Raw genomic sequence first — 20,565 nt, forward strand, 5'->3', positions numbered from 1 at the left:
TTTTTTAAAGATTTTATTTATTTATTTGAGAGAGAGAGAAAGAGAGATAGAGAGCATGAGAGGGAAGAGGGTCAGAGGGAGAAGCAGACTCCCTGCTGAGCAGGGAGCCCCATGTGGGACTCGATCCTGGGACTCCAGGATCATGACCCGAGCCGAAGGCAGTCGCTTAACCAACTGAGCCACCCAGGCGCCCCTATTATCTTATTTTTAACTTACTATTTTCTCAATTACAAAAGTAATAAAAGGGGTGCCTGGGTAGCTCAGTCTGTTAAGCATCTGACTCTTGATTTCGGCTCAGGTCATGATCTCAGGGTTTTGGGATTGAGCCCAGAGTCAGGCCTTGCACTGGGCATGGAGCCTGCTTGAGACTCTCTCTCTTCCCTGCCTTTCATCCCCCCTCAGTCACTCTCAGTCTTAAAAAAAAAAAAAAAGTAATTAAAAAACTTACTGGGGGGAAGAAAAGTCACAATCAATATAGGAATGTATACATGCCTTGAATATAATTTTCCCTATTTGACTTCCCTAACCCTTCCCATCAAGATACCCACTGTCATCAGTTTGGTGCATACACTCTCAACTTTTTCCCACTTTTTTATATACTATATATATATTTTTTAGATATTATAAATATATATATATTTACATGGGAAGATATAACAAAGCACATTTTGTGTTTAAAAGCAAGATTCAGAACAGTATAGTATGGTTACTATACCGTCACTACCAGTGTATGAGAGTTCATATTTCCTCACATACTGAATATTAGCTAATAAAAAAATCTGCCAACTGTTTAGATTACAACTTATATCTCATGGTTACTTTAATTTACATTTTTTTTATTATTAGCGAGACTAAGCATTTTTTCCTACGTGTGTTATTTCTTCTTTAATTACCTGTTCACATCCTTTTACCTCAACTCGCAAATGCAATGGACACTTCTGCTTTATTTTATTTGCTATCTCTATAGCATTTGACACTACTGACCACCCCCCCTTTTAAAAATTCCTTCCTTTCATGGTTACTGTGAGATACCCCTTTTTTTCTAGATTTCTTCCCATTTCTTTGGCCACTCCTCAATCTTCTTTACAGGTTTCTCTTCCTCTGTTCCCCCCTCCCCCTGCCCCACATGCTGGGGTCCCTCAAGTTTCCATCTTAAGTCCTCTTTGCTCACTTACCTATTCCCTGTAGATGATGTCATCTACCTTCTGGTTTTACCCACCAGTTGCCTATTGATGACTCATACGCTGTAAGTCTAGGTAGATCTCTCTCCTTACTTGGAATTCCACCTGGGAATCCTACAGGCATCTTCAACTCATCCTTGTCTAAGGCTGAAGTCTCCTTTCTCCTCTTTTTACCACTCACCCTTTAATCTGTTTCTTTTCCTGAGTCTTCCATCTTGGTGAATGTGACAATTATCTTTTCAAACATCAAATGTGCCTGTTCTCATGTCTCCACGCTGTGCATGTGTTACTTCCTCTGCCACTTCTTTGCTTCCTTTGCTTAGTTAATTCCCACCTGTCCTTTGGATTTAGTCAGGTACCACTTCTGGGAAGCCTTCCTTGACATGGCATAGTCCAGGTTATGAGTTCCTCCTAAATCCTCCCCCAGCACCACAAGTATTTCTCCAACATGGTACTAATTGCACTGGGATTATAGACTCTATTTTCCAAACTCTAAACAGTCCCTTGAAGGCAAGGACCACATCTTATTCTCTTTGTGTCTTCAGTACCTGGCACCTAAGAGATGCTCCACACTCGTAGAAATCTATCTACACTGTCTTGAGCCTACTCCAGTCAGGCCTTTATCCCACCACTCCCAAACAGCACAAGATGACCAATGACCTTCATCTTGCCAAATCCAGTGGTCAGTTCCCAGCTTCTCTGTGTGTTTGACTCTGCTAATAACTCTTTTAGAAGCATTTTCTTCATTTGGCTTCCAGCATCCATTCTCTTGTTTCTACTGCTGTTTCCCCAGTTGCTCCTGCCCAGGCTCTTTTGCTGGTTCTTTCTTGTCTATCTAACTTTGAATCAAGGTGCTCCTGAACTCAGTCCTCAGATCTCTTCTCTTCTATCTACATTCACTCCTTAAGTGATCTCATACATCTCATGTCTTTAAATACCACTGATCCTTTGATACACACACATCTTATCGCTAGCCCACATCTCTTCCAGTTCCAGATTTATATATACAAGTTCTTTTTTTTTTAAAGATTTTATTTATTTATTTGAGAGAGAGAATGAGAGAGAGAGCACATGAGAGGGGGGAGGGTTAGAGGGAGAAGCAGACTCCCTGCGGAGCAGGGAGCCCGACGCAGGACGCAATCCAGGGACTCCAGGATCATGACCTGAGCCGAAGGCAGTAGCTTAACCAACTGAGCCACCCAGGAGCCCTATACAAGTTCTTATATAACATCTCTACTTGGATGTCTTTAAGGCATTTCATTTTTAACATGCTCCAAACTGAGCTGCTACCATGTCCCTTCTCTAAACCTGCTTTTACTATACCCTTCTCCATTTCAATTAATGGCATTTTTCCAGGTGTTTGAGCACAAACCACTGTTGCCATTCACGGTCCTTCTCTTTTTCTACTTTCACTATAAATCCTGACCACTTCTCATCACCTATATATCTACCACTCCAGTCCAATCCATTATCATCTCTTGCCTAAACACTGAAATTGTCTTGTAATTTGTCTCCATGTTTCTGCCATTGTTCCTATAGTCTCTTCCTCCTCTTTTTAAAATTTAAGTCAGATCACATCACTCCTTTGCACACAAACCCTCCAAAGGCGCCCCTGTGATCAGAGTTAAAGCCCAGGTCCTCATAGTGGCTCTCTATGACTTTGCTTTTCCTACTCCTCAAACACATTAAGAATGTACCTGCCTCAGGGCATTTGCATATTCCACCTGAATCATTCTTCTCCCTGGTTCATATCCTCAGATCTCTGCTCCAACGTCCCCTCATCAGAGGCTTTTCTGAGGCTTTTCTGGACCACCCTACATTCTATCCCTCTTACTCGCTTTACCTTGTTTCTTAGCACTAATCACTGACACGATTTCTTTATTGTTCATCTGTCCCACTATCATGTAAACTCCATGATGGCCAAAATGTAGTCTGTATTCGTGCCTAAAACAGTGCTTGGCGCATTGTAGGTGATCTGTGAATACTCGCTAAATGAATAAATGAAAGAAGGAAGGAGGAAAGGAGGCAGGGGAAAAATAACAGGAGACAGAGGAGGAGGAAAGAAAAGAAACCAACCTTTGAGTGAAATGATGGTAGCTTTTGCTTACAGTGTGCCAGAGGGGATCCATTTTTTAATTATAGGACAATTAAGCCAAAGACCTGGTCAGCATTACCCCCTTAGAGAGAACAAATTGACAGGGGCATGTTATGTACTAATTTAAATAGGCTGGATACTAAAAACTGCCAGGAGATTTTTGCAATGCCAGTCAAACTAAAGAATTCTTACCCAAATACATGAGTTTCTTTCCCTCATAAGATTAAATCAAGTAAGATTTCAAAAGAAATACACTCTCCTGCCCAGCTGGAGGCTAGCCAGAGGGGAGAGTACAGAATGGTTACGAGTGGAGAGCTTGTTCTAAGGTTTTAGCCTTCGATGGATCCTGCAGCTGAGAAATTTGCTAACTAGAGTGGGTCAAGAAGTGTGCTTTAAACAAAGAACCCAGAGGATGACAACAGCTGCACAGCTGCTACCATTTAAATGCAGAAATATAGAAATTCTGGTTGTTTGGTTTGGAACAAGGGCTGAAGCCTAGGAGACCCTGTATTCTAACGTGAGCAGAAGTAGTAAGCCATTTTACTAACCTCAGGCAAAGCACTTGGCCTTCTATCTTTCACTCAACTCAGGGAAGAAAGAAAGGGTTCAAGAGGAGAGCTTCGGTGGAAAAATAAGATTCCTTGCACCCGAGCCACATTCTCCTGAGTAAATGGTGCACAAATCAGAGCAGCTGACACCCATGCCCAGCTCAGCTGACATGGAGCCCAAGCCCCATGGAGGCTGCAGGTGGCTGGGCCACACAGGCTCCGCTTGGGAAGCTCCACAGGCCCTGGGGCTTCTCAATACTTACACTTCTCCTCTTTTCCATGTTTGCTTCTTCAGCTGCTTTCTGGTACCTTCAGAGAAGAGGGGGAGAGAATGTCCTCAAATTAAATTTATATTTTTACTTCTTAAACCTTTAAGAAAACCACTTCAGCCTACATATTTCTGCCAGCAAGTGTCTTTAATCAACTCTATCAGAAGAAACACAAAATCAGAGTGGCTCTCACTTCCGGCACTGTTCCAGTCATCTGGTCTATCGGAAAGGTCCAAGGCGAGGAGGCCAAATGCTGGGAAATAACTAGGTAGAGCAGAAAGTCTGGGGTTTAAGTCCTACTTTAATCACTCATTAACTGTGATCTCTGGCAAGTCTCAGTTTCTTTATCTAGAAAATGGCTTTATATGTTTACTTTCCAGGTTGCTGTGAAGATTGAGATCACATGTATAAAAATGCTTTGGAATTAGTCAAAAGATATAACATTGCATTGATCCGAGGATGCACATTTCCCCCACACTAATACCTCTGTGATCTTGTAAATCTTGCCAAATGAAGGAGAGGTAGTCATACTGCCTGGTCATGTGTGAATTTAATCTAAGTTGTTGGTATTGTCACTTTAGCTCCATGTATTTGATGGTATTGCATGTTTTAAATGCCACTTAAAATGTCTTTAAAGAAATTACACTATGATTTGGTATTTAAAGAAAAACTGTTTTACTGTGTTAGGTATGTATAAGGGTGATACATGAGAAAAGTTTATGTGCTAAGCAAGCATCAGTCCTTTTAATTGGCAGCATTTTTTCTTAGTGACACATAAAATACTGGCAAGGCTACAGTGGATGGCATCTTAGATTTGATAAACAGGCATGTATGATGTATTTGTTTTTAAAGATTTTATTTTATTTTTTGACAGAGAGACAGCGAGAGAGGGAACACAAGCAGGGGGAGTGGGAAAGGGAGAAGCAGGCTTCCCATGGAGCAGGGAGCCCGATGCGGGGCTCGCTCTCAGGACCCTGGGATCATGACCTGAGCCGAAGGCAGATGCTTAATGAGACTGAGCCACCCAGGTGCCCTGGCATGTATGATTTAATTATTTTAATTTTATTATTACTTTTATCATTTTTATTACTTGGATCAGAAGATCCCTGAGAAACAACTGAAGTCCCAGAGGTTTTCAGGGGTGATCAGGTTTTCTCCATTTGAAGCTAAAGATGGGCTGGGAGGTCTAGACTGTAGCAAATCCCCAGACCACCCAGAATAACCTTCACCTGGCTTCCTCAGGGCCTCTGAGTCAAGCAAGGAAAGGGCCATCACCCAGAGAATCCCCACCCCATGACTCTCCTTGAGCCTATGTGCCTACAACTCAGCACCAATCCTACCCTAGAAGAGGGCCATTTGTTCTTTATCTTAGGGTAGAAGTTCTGAATTCACAAGACATTTGGGGAAGGAAAAGGAGGTGAAACAAAAAGATAAAAAACAGAATGGAGAAGGGCCCATGCCTCTACCAAAACCAACTTTCAATTCAAAAATACCTTCGTAAGGGCGCCTGGGTGGCTCAGTTGGTTAAGCGACTGCCTTCAGCTCAGGTCATAATCCAGGAGTCCCTGTATCGAGTCTCGCATCGGGCTCCCTGCTCGGCGGAGAGTCTGCTTCTCCCTCTGACCCTCCCCCCTCTCATGTGCTCTCTCTCTCTCTCTCATTCTCTCTGTCTCAAATAAATAAATTAAAAAAAATCTTTAAATAAAAAAATACCTTCATAAGTTCAGAACTTTCTTAGTGTGTGTTAAATAGAATAACCTTATTCAAAATGAAGGCCAGAAAAATGCCCTGGTTCTGGCACATATATATATTTCAAATATAGTCAAAGGCTTCTCAACAAGGGTGCCACCACTGCTTACCTGCTATGTAACCTGGGTTATATGACTCCATTTACTTGGGCCTCATCTATGAAATTAAATGACTATGTGAGAAGATTTCTAAGGTCTCTTCCAGTTCTGTCACTGTTTAAATTTTAACAATCAGATACTAATAAGCGTCTCATTCACCAGGCTGGGAATCACTCTGCAACTAAGCAGAGCTTTCTAATAAAGTAGGTTGAAAGACGTCCTTTTTTTTTTTTTAAAGATTTTTTACTTATTTATTTGACAGAGAGAGACACATTGAGAGAGGGAACACAAGCAGGGGGAGTGGGAGAGGGAGAAGCAGGCTTCCTGCTGAGCAGGGAGCCTGATGGGGGGCTGATCCCAGGACCCTGAGATCATGACCTGAGCTGAAGGTAGATGCTTAACGACTGAGCCACCCAGAAGCCCCAGGTGAAAGACTTCCAAAAATCTCTGGTATTTCATTGACCATAAATAGGTTATGGAAGATAATGGGCAAGTGACAAGCTGGAAAGATACCTTGCAACTTATATTACAGACCAAAGGCTAATTTTCCTAAATTAAAAAGAACTCTTATAAATCAATAAGAAAACCACAAACAACTTAATAAAAAATTGGCCCAGATACAAACATACAGTTCACAAAAAGGATATCAAATGGCTCTTAAACAAAAAAGATGTTCAATTTCAAAATGAAAATTCAAACACTAAAATTCTTTACCTATGAAGTAAGAAAATATTTTTTTTTTTTTAAGGCTAATATACTGAGATACCTGGGTGGCTCAGTTGGTTGAGCATCTGCCTTCAGCTTGGCTCATGATCCCAGGGTCCTGGGATCAAGTCCTGCATCAGGCTCCTTGCTCAGCAGGGAGCCTGCTTCTCCCTCTGCCTGCCACTCTCCCTGCTTGTGCGTGTGCTCTTGCTCTGACAAATAAAATCTAAAAAAAAAAGCTAATATCCTGAGGGTAAATTAATAAAATATCTATGGAAGGCATTTGGTCAATTTTACAAAAATCACAAAAGTACAAATGTTGTGATTCATCAATTTTGTTTCAGAATTTGTCCTGTAGATATATTCACACAAACAAAAATGACTTTTATGTTAGATTATTTGTCATAGCATTAATTGTAATAACAAAAGACTGAAAACAAGCTGAATGTCCATTAGCAGAGGATTGGTAAAGAAATGACAATGTAGGGGCGCCTGGGTGGCTCAGTTGGTTAAGCGACTGCCTTCGGCTCAGGTCATGATCCTGAAGTCCTGGGATCGAGTCCCGTGTCGGGCTCCCTGCTCAGCAGGGAGTCTGCTTCTCCCTCTGACCTTCCCCCCCTCTCATCCTCTATCTCATTCTCTCTCTCAAATAAATAAATAAAAATCTTAAAAAAAAAAAAGAAATGACAATGTATTCCTGTATGGAATACTATGCAGCTATAAAAAGAAAAAGGGATGGTGGTGACGGCCGCAAAACAATATGAATGTTCTTAATGCACTGAATTGTATACTTAAAAATGGTTAAAATGATAAATCATATGTTATGTATATTTTGCCACAATTTAAAAAACACAACAAAACAGTGTGATATTGGCATACAGACAGGCATATAGATCAATGGAATGGAACAGAGCCCAGAAATAAACCTTCACCTGTATAGTCAAAGGCTTCTCAACAAAGGTGCCAAGACCATCTAACAGGGAAAGGACAGTCTTTTCAACAAGCGATGCTGGGAAAACTGGATATCCAGATGCAAAAAAAAAATGAAGTTGGACCCTTACCTAACACCATATGCAAAATTAAGTTAAAATGGATTAAAGACCTAAGTGTAAGAACTAAAACTATAAAACTCTTAGAAGAAAATAGAGACAAAAAAAAAAAAGAAGAAGAAAATAGAGACCAAGCTTCATGACACTGACTTTGGCAATGATTTCTTGGAATAAAAGCAGAGGCAACAAAAGAAAAAGTAGACAAACTCAACTTTAACAAAGTCTGTGCATCAAAGGAAACCATCAACAGAGTGAAATGGCAATCCATGGAATGAAAGAAAATATTCGTGAATCGTATATCTGATAAGGGATTAACATCCAAAATACACAAATTTTTAAAAAATAACAAATATGGGGGGCACCTGGGTGGCTCAGTCATTAGGCGTCTGCCTTTGGCTCAGGTCGTGGTCCCAGGGTCCTGGGATCGAGCCCCACATCAGGCTCTCTGCTCAGCGGGAAGCCTGCCTCTCCCTCTCCCACTCCCCCTGCTTGTGTTCCCTCTCACGCTGTCTCTCTGTCAAATAAATAAAATCTTTAAAATAAAAATATGGGATAATATTATACATACTATTCTTTTTTATATACTCTTCTTTTTTTTAAAGACTTATTTATTTTAGTGGGGGAGGGGCAGAGGAAGAGGGAGAGAACCTCAAGCAGACTCCTGCTGAGCATGGAGCCCAACACAGGGCTTGATCCCAGGACCCTGAGATTGTGACCTGACCCAAAACCAAGAGTCCAGTGCTCAACCGACTGAGGCACCCAGGCACCCCTGTACATACTATTCTGCATCTCCCTTTCTCCAGTTTAGAACAGCTGAATTTTCATTCAAGCAATATGTTCTAAGCACTAGGAGAAAAGTAGTAAAAGAAATAACCCAAAGAGATACAGTTCCTGCTCTCAGACAGCTTATAGTTTAGACATTAAACACATAAGCACATGAATATATATATATATATACACACACGCACATACACATATATGTGTACACATATATAACAGTCCTTCAAAGAAAAAGAACACAGTATTATGAAACAACCTAACAAAGGAACCAAATTGAGAAGGCAGTGGGTAGGGTGTGTGTGCGTGTGTGTGTGTGTGTGTGTGTGTGTGTGTGTGTGTGTGTTGTTAAGTATGAAGGAAAGTCTTGTTGAAAAAATGACCTTTAGACTGAGATCCAGTTTGACCAGAGGAGTTAGCCAGGCAAAACAAGGAGGGAAAAGCATTCCAGGCACAGAAAACTAGCACATGCAAAGGCCCCAAGGCAAGAACGTGTCTCAGGTGTATAAGGTACACAAAGAACTCCAGTGTTGCTGGAGCACAGTGAGAAAGGGAGAGGGCAAGAGATGGTGCGGGGAGGCAGGGGCTTTGCAGGCCATGGTGAGCATTTTGAATATAATCCTAGGTACAAGGAATAGTCACTGATCCAATTCATGTTTTTAAAAGAGTGCTCCACAAAAATAAACTCAAAATGTCTGAAAGCCCTAAATGTGAGACAGGAATTCATCAAAATCCTAGAAGAGAACACAGGCAGCAACCTCTCTGACCTCGGCGCAGCAACTTCTTGCTAGACACATCTCCAAAGGCAAGAGAAACAAAAGCAAAAATGAACTATTGGGACTTCATCAAGATAAAAAGCTTCTGCACAGCAAAGTAAACAGTCAACAAAACTAAAAGGCAGCCTACGGAATGGGAGAAGATTTTTGTCTTATCAGATAAAGGGCTAGTATCCAAAATCTAAAAAGAACTTATCAAATTCAACACCCAAGAGACAAATAATCCAATCAAGAAATGGGCAGAAGACATAAACAGACATTTCTCCAAGGAAGACATACAAATGGCCAATGGACACATGAAAAAGTGCTCAATATCACCTGGCACCAGGGAAATACAAATCAAAACCATAGTGAGATACCACCCCACACCCGTCAGAATGGCTACAATTAACAAGTCAGGAAACAACAAATGTTGGTGAGGATGCAGAGAAAGAGGAACACTCCTACACTGTTGGTGGGAATGCAAGCTGGTGCAGGCACTCTGGAAAACAGTATGGAGGTTCCTCAAATTTAAAAATAGAGCTACCCTACGACCCAGCAATTATACTACTAGGGATTTAACCAAAGGATACAAACATAGTGATTCAAAGGGGCACATGCACCCCAATGTTTATAGCAGCAATGTCCACAATAGCCAAACTATAGAAAGAGCCAAGATGTCCCTCAACAGATGAATGGATAAAGAAGATGTGGTATACATATACAATGGAATATTATTAAACCATCAAAAAGAATGAAATCTTGCCATTTGCAATGATGTGGATGGAACGAAATAAGTGAAATAAGTCAGTCAGAGAGACAAATACCATATGGTTTCACTAATAGGTGAAATTTAAGAAACAAAACAGATGAACATAGGGAAGGGAAGGAAAAATAAAATAAGATAAAAATTGAGATGGAGGCAAACCATAAGGGACTCTTAATCACAGGAAACAAACAGGGTTGCGGGAGGGGAGGGGTAGGGGGAAGGGATAATTGGGTGATGGGCATTAAGGAGTGGACTTGATGTAATGAATACTGGGGGCTATATGCAGCTGATGAATCTAAGTTCCTCCTCTGAAACTAATAAAAGTAAAATATAAGAAATTAGCCTAAGATAAAATAAAAATACAAGAGTGCTCCAGAGACTGTGTGGAGAATGGACTGGAGGGGCTGAGAAAGGAGGCGGCATTAGTGGGAGGTGATGCTGGCCTGGCCCAGGGTGGTGGCCTTGGAGAGAAAGAAAAGTGACTCGATTTGAGATGTATTTCAGAAGTGGAATCAGCAGGACTGGTCATGAGGGCAGGGGGCAGAAGCGGTCAAGAGGGGAGGGGGCAGAAGCGGTCAAGAGGGAAGGGGGCAGAAGCGGTCATGAGGGCAGGGGGCAGAAGCAGTCAAGAGGGGAGGGGGCAGAAGCAGTCAAGAGCGATTCCCATGCGTCTGGCAGCTGAGTCCATGAAATCACTATTTCCTGGGCTGGGGAATTCTGCAAGAGGAGCAAATTTGGGGATGGGAAAGATAAAGAGTTCAGTGTTAGCCATGTTAACTGAAACATCCATTTGGTGGTAGCAGTGATTGGATACATGTGTCTCAAGCTCAGAAGAGAGATCTGGGCTAGCAATATAAATTGAGGACTTGTCTGTCCACAGATGGTAAAGCCATGGGAGTATATGAATGATGTCATCTACGAAGAGTGTGTCGTGCGAGAAGAAGTCCTAGAGACTCTACATTTAGAAGTCAGAAGAGGAGAAGGAGGTGATGAGAGAGAACAACAAGGGACAGACAGAGAGGTGGTAGGAAAACCAGGAAATCGTCAGAGAAAGCCAAGAGAAGGAAAAATGTGGGAAGGACAAGTGCTGAGAAGTCATGCAAGACAAAGGCTACAAGCACAGAAGGCACCCTGGCAATCCTCTTCCATCATAAATATAATGAATTCACCCATACTCCTTTTATTGTATTTATTTATTTATTTTTAAAGATTGTATTTATTTGACAGAGAGACACAGCGAGAGAGGGAACACAAGCAGGGGGAGGGGCAGAGGGAGAAGAAGGCTTCCCGCGGAGCAGGGAGCCCGATGTGGGGCTCGATCCCAGGACCCTGGGATCATGACCTGAGCCGAAGGCAGACGCTTAACGACTGAGCCACCCAGGCGCCCCACCCATACTCCTTTTAATGCGCATTTGGCTTGTTTCCGGTTTTCTACCATTACAAATAGCACTTTGGTGAATGTTCTTGTACATCTATTTTTCCCCCACTTGTACTAATACATCCATCTGACAGTCCCTAAAAATGTAAATGCAGGGGAAAAAGTGGATTATAGAGGGAAAGGAACTTACAGTTGGCCTCGAACCTTGTTTCCACACTCCTCATCTACAATATACTACAGCAACAATATGATACATGAGGCAGAACCAATCAGCAGACAGGTTTATTCTCACTCAATTGTTCTCCAAGGCAAAGGATTTACGCTGTGGTTAGTTGAGTCAATAAGCTCAAAGGCTCCCTTCCCTTTACTGTCTTAACAGAAACATAGATTTAAAGTAAGAAGACCTGAATAGTTTTCATCTTCAATCCTGTCCTTTCAGCACTGAGGCAAGACACAGGTGTATATGCTGGTAGCTGTCTTGAATTATGTTTTGAAACTCCCACACCAATCTCCTCACCCTTTGTTTATAATGAGGTATTGCGAAATAGTAGATACACAGGGAGGAAAGGTTGCATACCTCTGCTTTCTTCCAAGTCAACGCCTTGGTGCTTTTACATTTTGTACTCCCAGGATGCTAAGAGACGCTGAGGTCCCGTCCTTCGGAATTCAGTGTTAGACTAGGATTCAGGCCTCAGACTTTCCTCAAAGGCACTTAGGGCAACTAGCATTATTCTGACTACAAAATGGGAAGGTTGCTGATTTGGCAGGGGTAGAGGAGGGGAAAGGTATTTTGAAGATGTAAATTTGAGGTAAAAATTATATTTTTTAAAGATTTTATTTATTCATTTGAGAGAGAGAATGAGAGAGAGAGAGTACATGAGAGGGGGGAAGGTCAGAGGGAGAAGCAGACTCCCCGCTGAGCAGGGAGCCCGATGCGGGACTCGATCCCGGGACTCCAGGATCATGACCTGAGCCGAAGGCAGTCGCTCAACCAACTGAGCCACCCAGGCGCCCCTGAGGTAAAAAATATTTGCAGTGAGGGACGCCTGGGTGGCTCAGTTGGTTGAGCGGCTGCCTTCGGCTCAGGTCATGATCCTGGAGTCCCGGGATCGAGTCCCATATCGGCTCCTTGCTCAGCGGGGAGCCTGCTTCTCCCTCTGCCTGCCTCTCCCCCTGCTTGTGTTCTGCCTCTCTCTCTGACAAATAAATAAAAAAATCTTAAAAAAAATATTTGCAGTGACATTTCTATAATTAAAATCTCATTCCTCTTCCCTTCCCAGATTGTCTTGTCCTCCAGTCTCCTTCACACACACAATTTAATCTTGCAACTGCTCATTAACGCTCAGCTGTGAGGCAGGCAGCTGATGGAGGATGCTAAAATTATCTTGAGAGTAATAACAGTGCTTCAAACTTTTCTAAAGCCAGAATAGAGTTCCTGAGCTATGACTCTTGCTTGTATGCCCTAAAACAGAGCAAAGGGAAAATGGAAACTCCCCCAAGTTTTGGCAATGTATTTTCCTCTGGAACTATTTCACCACTAAACTATTACAGAGAAGCAAAAATGGAGGGAAAAAAAAAAAGAGGAAGTTAGCCTGGGAGATCTGAGGGTCAATTTTTTCTTAATGAAGGAAGAACAGTCAGAGAAAACTAAATATAAACCATGTTCTTCAGACTATGTTACGGGGAAAGTTATAACTAGAGTGGGAGGAACTGTGACACGGGGGAAAGATGATGGGGGGCAGGGATCTGTGTGCTGAATTCAGCTTTGCCACTATCTTGGGGTGTGAACTTCAGTCATAATGGCTGGATATCAAGTTCCTTGTCTGTCAGAGGAATGGGGCAAAGGTTAGCCAGATCAGTGGTTTTAAAACTTTTTACTGCAGAATCCTCTCTTCAAATGATATCTTCTTTAGAAACCTAACATAAAAAGAGATCCAAGCAGGACGGCTGGTGTGGAAGGTCTCAGGCTCAGCCCTTTAGATCTTCCCACCTTCCCAGAACTGGCCCCTGAGGTTCCTCTGAAGAACTCAATTAATGATGTAATGTAGGGTGATTAACATAACATTAAAAAAAAAAAAGGTTGAAAACCACTGAGCTAGATTCCCTTTACTTCCAAAAATGTAAGCGTCAAAAGGAGTCTTCTGCAAAGAAACCAAATTCCACCAAAAGAGTAACATTTTAATCAAGCAAAGGATTATGTCATGCTGGTTAATGGTGAGTAAAACCAAAGCCAGCCGTTTAAATGGACTCATTAATAGGACCTTTCTTACCTCAAATTTAATGATTTGTATAGTATAGAGGTTCAGTAAAAGAAATAAGTCTGGAGCTATAAAGAACTCATGAGAGTTCTAGCTCTGACGCTAGAAAAATTACTCTTACGTACAAATACATGTAAACCGTTAGAAAGCCCCGCTAATTCTACAAACATGAGCCAGATTAAGCTTCCCCCAAATACCACTTTTACATTAATCTCTGATCAGAAACCTCCTAAGGTTTCCTACAGTCTCTTAAGTAGGCTTGTGCAGGATTTACTAATTCTAAACCCTGTAATTGGGAGTGTTTGCAAATAAGAGAAAATCAGGTCACCAGGTATTGGAAGTAGAAATTAGTATTTGCTTTGTGGAACCCAGCCCTACAATCTGCTTTGGGAATCTATGGTGAGTGAACCCTAAAAGCCATAAGCAATATCACCAATGTCAATTCAGGGTCTCTACTGAGCATGAAACAGAGAAGAGGTCCAGGCTGGGTCTCTGGTTTTTACTGTCCTAAGAGCACATCACACCCTGTACTACTTCTGTGCCTTCCACCTCCTGCTGTTCTCTGCAATGTCACCACCATCCTCTCAGCCTATCAAACACAATTCTCTTCATTCCTCAAAACCTGTTCAATATGTCAGAGTCAGACGAAAAATAACAGACAGAAACAAATCCACATATTCCCTGTGTTCTCAGCTATAAAACAGGCCTAAGGTGTCCCCCCCATGCAGTTTTTGTTAGGATTAGAAATAGTATCTGTTTCTGGGGCGCCCGGGTGGCTCAGATGGTTAAGCGTCTGCCTTTGGCTCAGGTCATTGGTCCCAGGGTCCTGGGATCGAGCCCCACATCGGGCTCCCTGCTCAGCGGGAGGCCTGCTTCTCCCTCTCCCACTCCCCCTGCTTGTGTTCCCTCTCTCGCGGTGTCTCTCTCTGTCAAATAAATAAATAAAATATTTTAAAAAAAAGAAATAGTATCTGTTTCTATTAAGAATCTAGCATGGTTGCGGCGCCTGGTGGCTCAGATGATTAAGCGTCTGCTTCAGCTCAGGTCATGATCCCAGGGTCCTGGGATCGAGCCCCGCATCGGGCTCCCTGCTTGGCAGGGAGCCTGCTTCTCCCTCACCCTCCAACTGTTCCCCCAGCTTGTGCTCTCTTGCTCTCTCTGTCAAATAAATAAATAAAATCTTAAAAAAAAAAAAAAGAAGAATCTAGCATGGTGCCTGGCACACTGATTCTGTTAATGAGTTTGAGACTTATAGTTTGTCATCTGCCCTTATAACCTTCATGGAGAAAAGACAGTCACCCTCCCATGCTATGAGAAGCTGACCTCTAAGATCGCTTTGTACTTTCTCTCTGCAAGATTAAGAAGGCCCCTAAGATGAATTGCTTTTTCCAACTTCCTAACTCTCATCAGTGCTACAAGACCCAATTCCTCTATCTTGAGAACTGGCTTTCGGGGGAGGGGGATGACAGAATAAAGGGGTGGGAAAGGAACTGAGGAAGGGGTGAGAGTTGCACTGAAGCAACCAACCAAGGTAGGCAGGGAAGGAAGTGAAGCCAGGAAGGAGACTGACATCCAGGGCCTGGGTGTCCTGTTTTGGCCCAAGAGCAGCATCAGTGGGAATAAAAGAGTGGAACAGTATTAGGACAGGAGGCTGCAATCAGAGAGGGTATTCCACATGCACGTTCCAGAGATGGATTCTGTATGATGATAAGGCTGGGACTGGATGCAAGGTCATGGGAGACAACGTGCAGGTTGAAGAAGTAGGGAGGATCAAGAAATTAAGAGTCCAGAGTATGAGACAGGTCCAGTGGACCAGTGATTCTTTACTGGGGCCCTACTGGCCCTGGGGGATATTTGGAAATGTGTGAGGGAATCTTATTGGGGCTTCCCTTCCATCCCATTTTTCTTTTTTGGATGCCACAATGTCACGGGGGTACTACTAGCATTTGGAGGAAGGCAAGATGATGAACATCCTGCAGAAGGAAGGTCTGCCTCCTCAAAATGCTCAGAGCACCCTCACTGAAAGACACTGAGAAGAGAATGAAGCTGGAAGCTAGTGTCCCCAGTGAAGGTAAGGAGCTTGGCCAGGCCGCTGGCACACCACTGCAATGAAGGGGAGGATAAAAAGTGTCTAGTGAGGGGCGCCCGGGTGGCTCAGTTGTTGGGTGTCTGCCTTCAGCTCAGGTCATGGTCCCAGGGTCCTGGGATCGAGTTCTGCGTCAAGCTCCCTGCTCAGTGGGGAGCCTGCTTCTCCGTCTCCCACTCCCCCTGCTTGTGTTTCCTCTCTCGCTGTGTCTCTCTCTGTCAAATAAATAAATAAAATCTTAAAAAAAAAAAAAATCTAGTGAGACGTGAGCCTCAAAGCCCAGGTTTAGAACTTCAGAACAAGGAGTGAAACACAATGGATGGGAAACAGTAGGAGAGATGTAGGAGAGCAGCAACCTTGACTCCTGGCCCCAGAATATTTCGGGGAAGCATGTGCAGAAAGGCAGGTGGCCCCTGCTCAGAGACCAAATGCAGTGGGAAAGCCAAGTTCGGCTAAAGAGAGGTGGGGCTAGCCAGGGTGAAAAGGGTAAGAATGTGGAGAAGTCTCTCTGAAGAACAGGGAGTTTCCAAATCCCATTAATCACATCTCAACAATGTCTCAATTCCTTGTCTTCCTCTCCATCCTTGCTGCCCTCCACCCTCAAGAGCTTTCCCTTGGGCTGTCAAGAGAGCCTTACTGCTTGTCTCTATGTTATCAATCTCTCATCTTGCCAGCCTACCTTTTACACCGTTGCCAGAAACATCTTTCTAAAATACAAGTCTGATCATGTCATTCTCTGCATGAAAACCTTCAACTGTTCCCATTGTTCATCTAACTAAATCCTAAACTTAGGATGGCATTCAAGGCCTTCTATCACCCAGCCTAAACTGAACTGTACCAGTCACTTCTCCCTTCTTTTGTGTATCTCCATGCCAGACTGCTTGCTTTCCTATTCCCTTTATTCATGGTCAGTTTCCACGATCCTCTGTTGGAACCTATCCGAAACTGTATTCATTTTGCTTTATGTTCAAGTTCACCGCTGTGAGTTCACAAGTCTATCTCTTCCACTACCAGTGCTTTCTTATCTTTCCCTGAAGGTAAAATTCACCTGGGATACTTGCTGAAAACACAAATTCCTAGGCCCCATCCCAGACACATGGAATCAGAATCTTTTTTTTTTTCTCCAGTTAGGTTAGTGCAAGGACTTTCTTTTACTGTCGATGAGAACAGCCACTAGAGAGTTTTGAAAAATAATGGATGTGATCTGTTTTATGTTCTTGAAGGTCCCCTTGTCTGTATCGTGGATAATTAACTGTATAGCAGCAAAAGTGAAGTAGTGAGGACATTCAGGAAGGAAATGAAGGGAAGGAGGAGGTAGCCTGGACTTACCGTGATAGCTGTGGAGGTGCTGAGAAGTGGTCAGATGGAAGCTTCATCTCAATGTAAAGCTGACATGCTGCTAGACAGTTAAGACTGAAATTTGCCTATGAAATTTTAGTGTTAGTCACCTACATAATTGCTCTTTGTTAGTGTGAGTGTGTGTATTTATAAAACTTCTTTCTTAATATTATGTTGCCAGACCTTGCTAAAGAAGACCAGGGCACTACCTGTATAAAATATTGATAATGCCCCAGAATGCTGGATGGACTACTCTAGAAAAGAAGAAATTATTTCTAAAATAGCATCGTGCATTGTGTAACATGGAATCAGAATCTTTAGGGGAGGGGCTGGGGAAGCCATATAGGATGGTTTTTAAAACATGTCCAAAAAAATCTTTGACATTCCTCCCATTAAAAAGTACAGTCAGAGGGGCACCTGGGTGGCTCAGTTGTTAAGTGTCTGCCTTCGGCTCGGGTCATGATCCCAGGGTCCTGGGATCGAGCCCTGCATCGGGCTCCTTGCTCAGCAGGAAGCCTGCTTCTCCTTCTCCCACTCCCCCTGCCTGTGTTCCCTCTCAGCTTAACCGACTGAGCCACCCAGGAGCCCCACCCCATGTGATTTTTTTTTAAAATCTACTTTTTTTTATTTTTTTAAAGGTTTTATTTATTTATTTGACAGACAGGCAGCGAGAGAGGGAACACAAGCAGGGGGAGTGGGAGAGGGAGAAGCAGGCCTCCCGCGGGGCAGGGAGCCCAATGCGGGGCTCGATCCCAGGACCCTGGGATCATGACCCGAGCCAAAGGCAGACACTTAACAACTGAGCCACCCAGGCGCCCCTACTTTTATTTTTTTTTAATATTTTATTTATTTATTTGACAGAGAGAGACACAGTGAGAGAAGGAATACAAGCAAGCAGAGTGAGAGAGGGAGAAGCAGGCTTCCTGCTGAGCAGGGAACCCGATGTGGAGCTCGATCCCAGGACCCTGGGATCATGACCTGAGTCGAAGGCAGACATTTAATGACTGAGCCACCCAGGTGCCCACACCCCATGTGATTCTTTAGATGAAGGAAGTGAAGGGACTTCATCTACTATATAAACTATACTAACCTATACCATTAATTTCCTTGAGGTTAGGGATTAAATCTTAAGAGCTTTCCAGATCTCTATCCCTTTTTTCTGAAATATCTTTATTGATTTTCTTGTTTTGATAAGAATAATACATATTGGGGCGCCTGGGTGGCTCAGCTGGTTAAGCAACTGCCTTTGGCTCAGGTCATGATCCTGGAGTCCCTGGATTGAGTCCCACATCAGGCTCCCTGCTCGGCAGGGAGTCTGCTTCTCCCTCTGACCCTCCCCCCTCTCATGTGCTCTCTCTCTCTCTCTCATTCTCTCTGTCTCAGATAAATAAATAAAAGCTTTAAAAAAAAGAATAATAAATATTTGCTATAAAGTTACAGTAATACAAAATGCATAATGTGGAAAGGAAAAGGGTTCTCAGTCTCCCTCCACCTTCACTCTACCTTAAACAGTAATCAAGGTTAATAGTTTGGAAGGGCAATGTTTTCCACAGAGCAAGTGCGTGACCCATCTGTTATTGAAGAAAAGGGGACATTGTAGATTACAGATACTTACTTCCTATTGGTATTTAGCTGTATCCTAGATACAGCTCCCAGAATCATTTTCTTCAGATCTTGACCATCTTTTTTCTCTTAAATGTATAATAGCTTCCTATTAATTAACAAACTCTACTCGTGAGTTAAACCTACCATCTGTCCTAAGCTCCTCCCAGTAGGGCATTTCTATTTGAGTGAAGTCAATGTGTTTGCAGTCCCTGGTATATTATTTATATATACCATCCCTTCTACTCTGTTGAGTGCCTACTATATTCCAGTCACTGTGCTATACACTTCTATACACGTGCTAGGCATATAAATTAAGCAAGAAAGAGACCCTCATATCAAAGAACTCAGGGTCCAAGCAGGGGGTCAGCAAACTTTTTCTTAAAGGATCAGATAATAAATATTTTAGACTTTGAGGCCATATGGTCTCTGGTCTCTGCTGCTGTAGCATGGAAGCAGCCATAGACAATGCACGAATGGATGTGGCCATGTTCCAATAAACCTTTATTTACTAAAACAGGCAGCCAGTAGGCCATAGTTTGCTCACACAGTTTGCACTGCATTCTGTTCAACAGAATGTTATGAAATGGTGAAATGTTTCTGTGATCTCCAATATGGTAGCCACCAGCTACATGTAGCTATTGGACGCTTGAAATGTGGCTAGTACAGCTGATGAACTGAATTAATTAAATTTAAATAGGCACATATGTAGTGGCTCCCATATTAGATAATGCAGATACAGAGTATACCTAACACTCCATTCAACTACATCAAAACTTGCCTCAAAACTCATCTCAACTTTGGAAAGCCTCCCTGACTAGCTTCTGCCCATGATGGTCACTTTCTCTCTCTTATTCTGTTTCTAGTCCTTATTCCCATTCATTTTGGACTTGCTGACACTTTGCGTAAGAATTACATGTTTTATAATTAACTTTCGTGTTTGTAACTTTTTCTATTCCCAACTAAAAAATAATTCCAGGATAGAGAATGTGTCTCCTGGTTACTATCATCCTTCTCCACAGTGTCTAAATTTCAGAAGGTGCTCAATAAAGCCATTTTACACCATGTACTTCCTTTACTTATTTCCCTAACAGGTGGTAATGTTTGCTCAAGACAGATGGTCGTTTTGGACCAGGATCAGCACTTACTTGGAGAATATTTCTACAATAGCCGATGACTTGTTCTTGTTGACAAGAGAAAGTTCTTTGGCTGTTACCCTCAATGATACTGAAGTCCATTGCCGTCTATTAAATGGAGATGATTCCATCGTCTACAGATACTGAAACACCTATGCAATAAAGAAAGTCAGAATATTAGACACAGACGAGGATTCTCCAGCATCCAAGGACTGGCAGTGGTGTGCCATGACAGAATAGAAAGCCCTAGACCAGCAGAACCACACTCCTCTACCGGTTCTTTCAAAACCTGTAAACTTGGTCAAATGATTCAATATCTGGGTTGTAGTTTCCTTTAAAATAAGAAGGTTAGACCAGATGATCTCTAAGGTCCCTTCCAGTTCCATCATTTTATGACTGACCTCAGTGTGCAAACATCAGTTGGCCTTCCCCTGAACTTAAGTCTGTTCCAAAGTCACATTTGGAGTGAAATGTTCCACTCTTCTGAGTTATATCCCAGGAGAAGTACTTTGGCATCTCTGTAGAATCAGGTCCAAATTAGGTTCTACCTGTATCCAAGTTTCTTTTGGCTGCTCTCTCTCCCCAAACTCTGCAACACTGATCACTTGGTTTGGAGAGAGAGCTGGGGACACTGTATGGTATCATATAAAGAGCAAGGGCTTTAAGTTGAGATAGACTTTACTTGAAATCATAACTTTTGTTACCATTTTTTAAAAAAGATTTTATTTATTTATTTGATGGAGAGAGACACAGTGAGAGAGGGAACACAAGC

At 42.6% G+C, this 20,565-nt stretch overlaps 1 protein-coding gene across 1 annotated transcript in view; it reads right to left on the minus strand.

Moving 5' to 3' along the window:
- Positions 1 to 19,929, minus strand: part of LIMA1 (LIM domain and actin binding 1) — a 57,785-nt gene extending 37,856 nt beyond the window's left edge. The window contains exons 1-2 of the mRNA XM_028125640.2: positions 19,806 to 19,929; positions 4,088 to 4,133 (exon numbers count right to left, since the gene is read on the minus strand). Of these exons, the coding sequence (XP_027981441.1) occupies positions 4,088 to 4,133; positions 19,806 to 19,924 (165 nt within the window). The 5' untranslated portion in view covers positions 19,925 to 19,929. The remainder of the gene's footprint in view (positions 1 to 4,087; positions 4,134 to 19,805) is intronic.
- Between the last annotated feature and the right edge of the window lie 636 nt (positions 19,930 to 20,565).

The sequence above is a fragment of the Eumetopias jubatus genome, unplaced genomic scaffold, assembly GCF_037043125.1.
Source record: "Eumetopias jubatus isolate StellerSeaLion01/CBP00866 unplaced genomic scaffold, mEumJub1_p1.0 scaffold_8, whole genome shotgun sequence".
Lineage (NCBI taxonomy): Eukaryota > Metazoa > Chordata > Mammalia > Carnivora > Otariidae > Eumetopias > Eumetopias jubatus.